The sequence below is a fragment of the Lissotriton vulgaris genome, chromosome 6 (genome assembly GCF_964263255.1).
Source record: "Lissotriton vulgaris chromosome 6, aLisVul1.2, whole genome shotgun sequence".
Classification (NCBI taxonomy): Eukaryota; Metazoa; Chordata; class Amphibia; order Caudata; family Salamandridae; genus Lissotriton; species Lissotriton vulgaris.
In genome coordinates, this window is record NC_141694.1 from 1,258,030,021 (window position 1) to 1,258,040,885 (window position 10,865).

Genomic DNA, 10,865 nt, shown 5'->3' on the forward strand with positions numbered 1-10,865 from the left:
ACCCCTAGCTGAATTCAGAAATGTGTCTACTTCAGAAATGTATAGTTTTTCAGGATCCATTTTTGCTTCAAATTCCATTTTTACCACTAACTGGAAGGAGGTTGGTGCGCAAAAAGTAGCAACAATAGGCTATGTCCCAGTAAAATGCCCAAACTGTTAAAACATATGGGTTTTCTGACAAAATTCTGTCTGTTCCTCATAGCTGGGAAGATGGAGATTTGAGTATTACAATCTCTTTGATGATACCATGTGCAGGGGAAAAACGGATGTTTTCTTCTGCAGCACTTTTCCCCCACTTTTCCACAAAAAAAAGAAATGTGCTTTGCTGTCTTTTGGCTAATTTTTGGGACCCCTCCAGGGGAATCCACCAACCCTGGGTATCTTTAAAATTCCAATGATGTTGGAAGAAAAGGACGCAAATTTGGCGTGGATACCTTATGTTGACAAAAAGTTACAGGGGCCTAAGCGTGAGCTACCCCAAATAGTCAAAAAAAGGCTTATAACCAGGAGGATGGTGGGGAAGACCGATAGCTAAGAGGTTAAGGCTTTTGTCTGCCATCACTTGTGATTTCCTCAAAACAATATTGATGGTACTGGAGCATTTATGATCACCTTTTGACTTAGGCAGAGTGCCATGGGTGACTGAAGAGGTTTGAAATAGAATGCAAATGCTGCTGTGGGGTGACATTAAAATGTTACAACTGCATTGCACCACATGGATGCTTTACTGTCCAGGCATTTTCAAAGGAAGAACATTTTAAGTGAATTAATGCACATATCAGTAGAGGAAAAAGCTGCATAGTACACCCTCAGCACCCCTCTTTCTCACTTGCCATCAATATGTTGATGTTACCTACGTCCTCCAAAGAGCTAGGCTTTTCTTCTTCACAGCATGATTCTCACTACCCACGAACCCTTTCCTAGTCTTTACCTTTATTTCTGGCTCAATGGGCTTCTCACATACCATCAGTCTATTTTCTATTCTAAATCTATTCACAGTAAACAAATTAATTAGGCTGCATTTTACTCAAAATATTTTTTTAGATTGTGCCAGATTTGCTATAAGTAATCACTGGTTTTCTCCTCCAAAAATAGTCAGGTGTCTTCTTACACATGGATCATTACTTCTTTAATCTAGATCCTTGTTTATGTGCCAAAGGAAATGATAAAGCTAAAGGGAAAAAGACATGTACATCAGCTAAAAAAATCCATTTTTTTTCTTTGTGATTTACATATTTTCCTAATCATTGCCTTCATACCTTCCAAGTTAGTTAAGTATATAACACACTCTGCTGGGCCTGCCAGCCTTTCTGCTGGAGAAGTTGCAAAGCCAAATCTTGCAGTCAGGCAGTACCATATGGGGCAGACAGAACGGTGGAATTTGATTTTGTGTAATTCTGTGGGATTACATGAAAATTCTGCGGAATTCAGCAATGGAGCGGAGTGTGCATGTGCTGCTATTTTCTTAGTGCCAAATGCACCCTCGCAACCAAAAATGGATGTGAGGTTGCTCTAAGAAATAGCGCTGCCAAATACCAAATTCACTGCAGTACCTTCCCATCGGTGCCACTGTGAAATACTCGGAGTACATAAGCCTTAAATACTCTGAGTATGTAAGGGCACCAAGGGGTATACACATCACGGAAGTCGGTGGTTTTTAAACAGGAGCAGAGGAGGGAGCTGTCCCTCTATGTTTAAAAATAACTGCAGATTAAAGTTTGACTGCTGATCATTAAACATAAAAGGAGACTAAATTGAAGTTAGTGCTTGGTTGGTTGAAGAGTAACTGAGTCCATGGATAGGTGGTTCGATGAAAGTACATGCATATGAATGGACGAAGAGGCTAGTGCCGTGTGTTGGATAAGTAAGTCTGAGGTTGAATGTGGCAGTGTGCAGGGGCATGGGTAGGCTGCGATGAAGTGGGAGCCCAATTGTATGGAGACATCTGGGTGGAGGAATCAGAGCTTAAAGAGGAAGTTGTGGTGGTAAAGTAGGAGAAGGCTGCACAAAATCACTGCATGATGGAACACTGAGCAAAGAAGGGAGCACCTTACCTGGTTGAAGTGATACTGAGGGGTTGGGCAGCTGGTCATCTTTTGCTGCTGGGCCATGTAGCCCCAGACCAAATTTCTTATCTGCACCAGTTCTTCAGCTGCAGTGTAATTGAGGCTTTTTCCCTTGCTGCATGATTATCGCTGACCTGGAACACCCTTCTTTGTCTTTCCCTTGATGTCTGGATAAATGGTTACTCATTACTCATGTTACCTTCCCCGGAAATGTTTCTTCCGGCATACCAACAATGTAATTTCCATTTTTAACCTGTTCACACTAAATACATTAATTGGGCTACACATTACCCAAACTATTTTTTAGGCATTGTGCCAAATTTGCTAGAAGTAATCATTGATCATCTCACAAAGTGGTCAGACTTAAACATAAGCTGTCTTCCCACTTAGACGATCACCTGTAGGCTGCACACCAGTAAAAAGCAAAATGTCTTTCATTGTGGAGCTAGAGAGACTGTATTTATGTGAATAGAGGAGATTGTCCTTGAACTGAATCTTGCCTAAGCTTTTTTGGTATCTTCACAACAAGAACCCAGCCCTGCCACACTTGAAGTGGAATAGACCAGGGGCCAGATGTATGACATTTTTTAGGGGCCCCAAACGCGGAAACGGACCGCTTGTGACAGCAAAAAAAGGTGGTGGTATGTACAAACGCTATTTTGCGAGTCAGTGACTCGCAAAATAGTGTTTGTAAGTTGCTATTAGGAAAGGGCATGCCAAGGGCGTCCCTTCCTAATAGCGAGTCATAATGGTATGTACCATTGTTTTCCAACTGCATTTGTGTTTGCAAAACACTTGCAGTTTACAGCCTACTTCAAGTAGGTGGTAAGCCACTCCCAAATGGACTGAATTTTGAAAAAAAAGTTGCTTATTAAAAAGTCAAACACAGACATTGGGGTCTTCTATCCCCAACAGATGAGGACTTTGGGACGAGAGAGGGAGATATGTGTTCAAGGAAGAGAACCGAACGGGACTCAGCAATTTGAGCACTTAGCGGTAAAATCATTGCCTCTGGCACTCCTGTTATCATCGTGGACACTTGACATCACTTATAACGTTTTGTGATCCTAGCCCATAATTTATTCAGCAATGCAGATAATGACACATAGGTGGCTAGAACCGGCAAAGATAGTCGACCCGCCCCTGTTAACTACATTTCCCATGATACTGAATACGTTGCACGGGCAGAGCGCACCACGTCAGGACACTGACAATGTGGTCACGTGGGTCGCGGAACTCTGTAGATGGCTTTAAGAACTTTTCACCGACACCGCGCTTACTAACTGCGCGGTGTCACGGATTGCAGGCTATCAGGAGACGGTGTGCCTACGGAACAGTAAGGAGGGGGCTCAAGAGGTGAATACATAGGCAGCATTCAACAGAAGGGACCCGATGGCGGCACCTGAGCGCTCGATACATGGAGGGCGCATTAGACCTTTGGTGTGCCTCGGGATACGGGAGAACAAAAGGTAACATCTCCACCTGTATTACTGTATTACAGGTTGTGTTCTCTGGCGACCTCCCTGCCGGACACCAGTTCGGGTTTATGGATCTCATAAACTCGGTGAGTAAGCAATACGGAAGAACACATTAATGAGGATTTTGACAGGCAATTTATTTATGATGCGAGATATGAGTGTGTAGGCAGGCTCTCTTGCACATAGAGAGGGGGGTCCAGAAGATGCGCGAATGCATACGGTGGTAATGATGTTGAAAACATTGAGGCAATGGACGAACAGTTGTGTTCGCTTCATATACCCAGGGGGGCATGTCCCAGTAATGGGCAGCGAACCATGAGCAGGTGCTTGGGTACATTGCCTAACCTGTAATCATTTGACGTAGGCTTATTTTAAGGAGGCTAATAGTAGATGGACAGGAAGAGAGTAGAAAATTAATTGGTTGTTTCTATCATCTCCTCTTGTGCTCCTGCAGTGAATGTATTCCCGCACTTCAGGGATCAGTCTCCACACATAACTTAGGAAGGGCACGGATCTAGTGGACCTGCCTGTTCCTTGGGATCCATCATCCGAATTACGGGAGGACCCAGAGTAGCACTGATTGCGACGGTCCTTAAGAAGACCGGAGTGACCTATAGAGGCACACAAGAAGCGGTCGAAACATGTTGACTTTAGCAGTGGTAGGAGGGAAGCCTTGAGATTCCTAATTTTCTGCTTAAGGCATTTCCCATCCTTTTCCTATTTTTAATCCTGATAGGGGTACCAAGGAAAGTTTAATAAAGATACTTGTTTGGTTTGCACCCCTAATCAGTTTTAAGCACTTCCCTTGAACTGCACTTTTGGTCGCACATTCAGTTTTGGTCACTGGGTGTTTGCACGGCTCTCACCGCAATTCATGTTATGTGTTGTATTATGTTGAACTACTCTGGTTGTACGTCTTGTTAAGTGGAATTTATTATTTTTTCCCCCTCCCTTATGCTCCGCCCTGAGTGTGGCTACACCAGGGCATATTGTAAGCAGGCCCAATGATGAAGCGTGTTACATACATCGGTATGTGAGTGAGGGCAGTTTTTCCAAACGGAGCAATTTGCCTGATTGGGGTGTTTGTGTTTTGTTTGTGTGGTCTACTCTATACACCCCCTGTGTGTGTACATCCCCAACAGACCACCATCCCTCTGTTTGCAGGCCATTCCCAATGATTCACAAATTGTGACCTGCCTCTTGAATATTAATGAGGCAGGTACTTTGCGACCCAATTGAAAATAGCAAATAGTGTCACAGACACTGTTGTATATTCCATTTTGTGAGTCGCAAAACTTTGCAATTTGCGATTCGCTAAAGAGAATGGTCGTACATCTGGCCCCACAAGCCTTGTCCCTTATGATAGTGAAAGTCAAAGAATAAGTGAGAGGTAATCAGTGGATAGGGAATTAACTTGTTTTTTAAATGTTTCCATGCTAGCTGTAATGGAATGGCCTAGATCAATATGTTTTAAAAATATTTCACCACTGGTTATTCTAAAACCGCATTATCCCTCATCTCATCTTTTTTCCATAAGGGTAACTATAGAGTGATCAAAGAAGCCAGTTTTAGGCACCCAGATCAGATTTCAAATCCATGGCCAACTTAAGCCACCTACAGTTGCCACATTGATGTCATCTCCACCCCTCCTAGCCCACTCTGGGTGCTTCATCTTTATGCCATGATTGCAAATGGTCAGGAATCACCTCTTTTGTGTCTTTCCATCTTAACTCCTGCATCTTCTTTATGGTTCTTTGCACAGAAGGAAACAGTGTCTGAGTTTTCCCTACAAATAGCAAAGACATATTTTGCTTGACCACTCCCCAGACACTTCAAAAAACTCAATTTTCAGGTTGAATTCGATAGATGGGCATTCTAAAGCTTTCTTGCCATGCATTAAAGCATCAGCCCTATGCACAGAAAACAGCTTTACGAAACTGAATTCCGTTCTCTACTTAATTATTCATTCCTCTCTGATAGTTTCAAGAATATGCTTTGGTCCCGAAGTACATCTATAGGTTGTTATTTCGAAATTAGATAACATTACAATAGGAGAACTACAGCTAGGTAAAAATAAAGGGCTCTGTTTTGGCTGTTAGGAGTTATCTTGCCTGATTCTTTTTTCGGACTCTTCACAGTTGCCGGACTTACGCACCTCAGATGGAAAACAAGAGAGCAGTATCGCATTGGTGTGTCGCCTTATAAATCACACTTCAGGAAGGCAGAGGGTAAGTGATCAGTGGACATGCCCATGTGTAAGTGTTTCCTTTTTCCCCACCCAGTGCATGCTGTTACAATTCTCTATCAGTGAATTGTCTTTAACCCCTTGTATGCTGATGACGGAACCGCTCCGTCATCAGCTCCGGTGGTGCTGTGCTGATGACGGAGAGGTTCCGTCATGGCCCGCCCGCCGCTCATGCGCTGCGCGAATTCCGCGCCTGCGCTGAGCGTTCTATTGAGCGGGCGGGGCCATGACGGAAACGCTCCGTCATAAGCACAGCGCAACCGACGCTGGTGACGGAGCGGTTCCGTCACCAGCATACGCCCGCCGCTCTTCCACCCCGCCCCCTTAGCACTGCGGCGGAATAGCCGCCGCAGTGAAGGGGTTAAATCTTCTGCAAACTTTTATACCCTCCCCCCCAAATGATCAAATCTCTAAACTATTCCTTTCTCATTCTGAAAATGCCATTAAGCTCTAAGAGGAAAATCTACTTTTCATGCAGCACAGAGCGACAAGCAAAGTTACTGTGGTGTGTTGCGTGGAAGGAAGAGAGCTGGACAGTGTCACAACTACACAGATAGTGCACTGCTGTCATTTTCCCAAGTTCTTGTTCTCCTTAAGGTTGCCTAGCACCATGCAGGAACTTTTGTACCAGAAGGTTTTGTACCAAAATGATTACCCTCCAGTACAAAATACTTTGCTTAGACTTACTTCTAAACTTTGCCACTTTGTACATGTTCTTTATACACGTGCAATGAGTGAACAGTTTGGAGAAAAAAGTATTTCTCCTACTTTGTGCCTTTCTCATGGAGGCATATTTTTTTTGTGTAAACCCCTGTTTACCTCCGTTAGTAGATGGGGCTCAGTGTTAAATTCCTTGGGTAATTACATGGGAACGCCCATGTACAACCCATGTAACACCCCTTGACATAAAGTAATGCAAAGTAACACAAACAGCTACTTTGCATTATTTTTAGTCAACCTTCCTCACAAATAAACGTTTGCACTGAAAATTGAAAACTTTATCAAGACTTTGCACCAGTGCTCATCTCTTTTTGTGACTTTGCACCAACACAAAGCCTTGATAAATCTGACCCTACATTCGTATTTTATCTAGCCCTAGATAACCACTTAATGTTGACACCATGATTTTAGAAAAACTTATATGTTTATTTGTTTAGTTAAGCACTCACTTCATGTCAACTGTTTCTAGGCTTCCGCAAGACACATGTTGTATAGGGATGACTGTTATTGCATGACATTCTTATTGTTTCTAATTGTATTGATAAGTGGTTGTGCAAGCACGAAATAATTTGATCAAGGTTAGTTTTGATTCTTGAAGGTCAGGTTACTAGTAGTATTATTAGTGTGTGGGCGGAGGATATTGAAAAATTGAAAGCCAGTGACTCTGAAGTGTGTTCTACAATTGGCTCCAGTAACCACTAAAAGGTTGATTGCTTTGAATCTTAGATGGTAAGCTGGTGGTGTATGATTTTATTCTGTAGGTATAAGGGTGTTGAACCTTAACCCTTTCCTTGCTGCCGTCGGCCATAGGCCGACGGCAGCACTACCTTCCCAGTGCTGCCGTCGGCCAATGCCCGACGCGGCCCCGCCCGCGCACGGAAACGCCTGCACCGCGGCGGAATTACCGCCGTGGTTAACAGGTTAAAGGCAGTTGAAGGTTAGGCAAAGTGAGACTATTTTATTGAGGCGTGATTGGTCTATGCTTTTGTATGTGGAAAAAGTGTGAATGGTAAACGTTGAACGGCAAGTTTCCGTTTTTCATAGCACTTTGGTTTGGCAGGGGGAGTGATGTACAGGAAATAGCCGTAGTCACATTTACTGATGTTTCTACCTCCAGAGGTGGTATTTTTTGGGATGAGGGGCAAGATTTTTTTGAGGCGCTATATTTACAGAAAGTGGTATTGGCCACTGCTTCTGTCAGTTGAGACTGGGGTTTGTGGCTATATAAAGACTATGACCCTGACTTTGGTTTTCATGGAACAATGTCTCCAAAGAAGGTTGGGAACCAGAGTGCCAGTATTTTGTAAGGGAGATGTGGTGTCTCAGCACCTGGATTTCTATTTTGGAGCCAGGGTGTGTCAGGCTTCTCGGAGTCATCCACATCTGTATTTGCTTTGAGGTCTTCTTTCACATTCATGAGTTGCTTCCTGTGACCTGCAAGTAAATCTACAAGTCATCATCTTAGGAGTGGAAGGTAAGGCTGTGTCTTTTAGGTCAGAATGAAGGATGATGCAGTACTCTTCATGTGACCTCGCAGGGTGGGAGATTTCAAATAACTGGAGCGCAGTGGTCAATGATATGCCCAACAGACCGGTGATAGTGTAGGAAGATGAGACAGAGTGGTTGAAATGCATCATCTTGCTTAGGAAGCCTTAGCTGAATCTCACAAGCTGACCCAGATATTCACTGGTGCAGTTTCTGTTCCATGTTTTAAGCAGGATTCAGATTTATTGTAAAGGAAAAATGAATTCCTTACTCATTTTAAATAATGGGAAAGGTTGTCAGTTTTTGCCCACATATTTTGTTGCAGAGGGTGTTGCATTAATGAGCCCCCGGTTACTGAATGAGTCTTAATTTTCCTTGTTAGTGTGATTGCTTATCAATTATGTAAGATAATATCGCTCTTGCATCAGAATGATCATTTCCGAAGGTGAAAAATCAATGGAAAGAGTTGAAAAGACTAAACACCGAAGGAAAACATGCAATTGCTTCTGAGTGGGGCTTTCATTGCCTGTAAGGAAGAATACCATTCTACAGTGGTACATTAGTGCCTAGGGTGTTATAGGTTTCAGTGTGAGCATGTAATTGGTTGGTGACAGCTTGTCCAGCAATGGTATCTTCCATCCCTTTAATTTCCAACTACTGGCCTACCCACAAGGCTGGGTCCAAGCTCGGGTGGTGTGGTGACCAAAATAACGATCGATTTAACACAGATCTTTGTGACTGAGGGTGAATGTTTGCATTGTTCAGCATTCCGTCAATCATTTGTTCCTTTTGCCTACCCAATTAAGCAATCTTAGGAATGCTTATGTGCTAGAAACTCAACTGGCATTGTACCGGTTTACTTCACTACATACAATCTAAAGTGGGTTCTGGAAACAAAATGGTAACAGAGAGTCTACGGGAGCCTACAATTCTTCTGCAGCTGATGCAGAGCAAACCGGGGAGACTAGAAAAAAGAGAAAGTGATGTTTGGGGTGGGTAACATGCTTATTGACAGGGGCACAATACTTTGACTGAGTGTTTCCCTCATTCCCTTTTTTGTGTCTTCGCAGCACTCACTGTGGCATGGCACATCGGGAATGTTTCAGAGGAGCAGCCCTATACTTTTAAACCAGATCTATTACGTTTCTGAGAGAGAAAGGGTAAGCAACAGGGAATATCAATGGGGGGGTGGGAGCCATATGGTTGAGTATTTATTTGACCCCCACATGCATGGTTTGTTGTAGTCCTTCAAAATGGGTGTCCAATATCCATCTGCATCCTATACTGCCTGCCCCTCCCCCTACAGAACTGGTGTGTCTAATCTCAAAACTAAAATGGCTCCATGACAATCCTGTTACCCCCAATGACATCTCCTCCATCCTTCCAAGCCCTTTGTATTTAGCTCATCTTTACATCAGTTCTCGCCTTCCAGTGCCCATTTCTTCCCCATAATCCCACATGATAGAAGATTTACTGACTTTGCAGGTTATGTTGAGGTTTGTGTCCATATTACAGATGGACGGTGAAACCTTATTTTACATACGTATTGTTTATACATCACTTAAAAAGCACCAGAGAAAGTATAACTAATCTTAATCCATAATTGCCTTTTTGGAAAAAAAACCTATTTTAACACTATATGTGATACTACTATAATAAACTATGGAGCAAAATGGCTTTGTCTCAAACATACTGCAATAATTTCCATTAAAAAAGTTTAGAGAACATATGATCTTTACAAAGAGAAAAAATGTGTGGAATCAGTTTTCACTAGTGCAAATTTCTGTGGCATGGCACTGAGTCTTTAGCACTTTCTGAGATTAGAAAAGTAAGCTGCTGAATCGTGAGATCGGGTATCTCCGCCCATCCCAAACCTTTCAGGCCCTTCACACCCTGCCATTTCCTTGTAACTACCAAGAATCCTTGCTTCAGGCTTGACTAGCTACTCCGGTACAGGGTTTAGTCTTTGACTTCTGGGAAACGTATTCCTGGTTTTATGTGGATAAACAAGAACTACAAATCCTAGAGTGGAAAGTCAACACCCACACCATTGCAGTTAGTTATGCATGGATCTGGGAAACTTGTCAAGGAGCTCGGAAACCTGTGGAGCTCAGCTATGCAGGGTCTACACTGTAATAGCATAAACTTTGGTCCTGAGTTATTGTGCAACTGAGCACTTCATAACAATCATAAGAATTCAGGACAAATGTTAACACTTATCCTGTTTTTTACTTCTGCTGGAGGTGTACTGCAAGCCACATTAGTTATAATACCTGTATGTAATGTAATTGTTCAATGCAGTTTATGAATCACTATTGCTGTTTGGTCATGATTAGCTTATGTTTAGGGTTCGAGTTACCTATAAATGTAAAAATGTTTTCCATTTTTCTTTAACTCCCAACTGAAATGTATCTTTATATATGGTTATCTCTTTCTTTTCCAGGCAACACAGCCTTTTCTCCCCAAACTAGTCAACTTCTTGAAAAAGAATGCTACACAGATAACTAACACTATTGCCAATATTCTTTTCGGATAATAAAAATAAGACTGCCAAGTGCATATTGTAAATAAGAAAGAATGTCAAGGGCCTTATTGAAAAATAAAATAGTTTGTTGCTGTCTACATGTGATTTCTGCAGCAGATTCAATTTGGTGTATGACTTCATCTTGTGTCTTGTTGCCCACTCTAGCTGTGCACTGTACATACACTTACTCACAAAGTATTTGAATAAAGGAGAAATTTGATGAAAATTATTTATGCTTTTGAAGAACACTTTCGGTTAAACTATTGTTCCTGATATTTGCCAGATCCAGTAAGTGGAATGACAGCCAAAAGGCTGGGCATAGTTCCTTCTAAAATGACATATATTGT

General features: G+C 42.5%; 1 protein-coding gene across 1 annotated transcript in view; it reads left to right on the plus strand.

Moving 5' to 3' along the window:
- Positions 1–10,530, plus strand: part of LOC147708723 (uncharacterized) — a 227,154-nt gene extending 216,624 nt beyond the window's left edge. The window contains exons 19-21 of the mRNA XM_086925769.1: positions 5,683–5,772; positions 9,065–9,154; positions 10,438–10,530. Coding sequence (XP_086781895.1) covers positions 5,683–5,772; positions 9,065–9,154; positions 10,438–10,530 — 273 coding nt within the window. The remainder of the gene's footprint in view (positions 1–5,682; positions 5,773–9,064; positions 9,155–10,437) is intronic.
- The last annotated feature ends 335 nt before the right edge of the window (positions 10,531–10,865 follow it).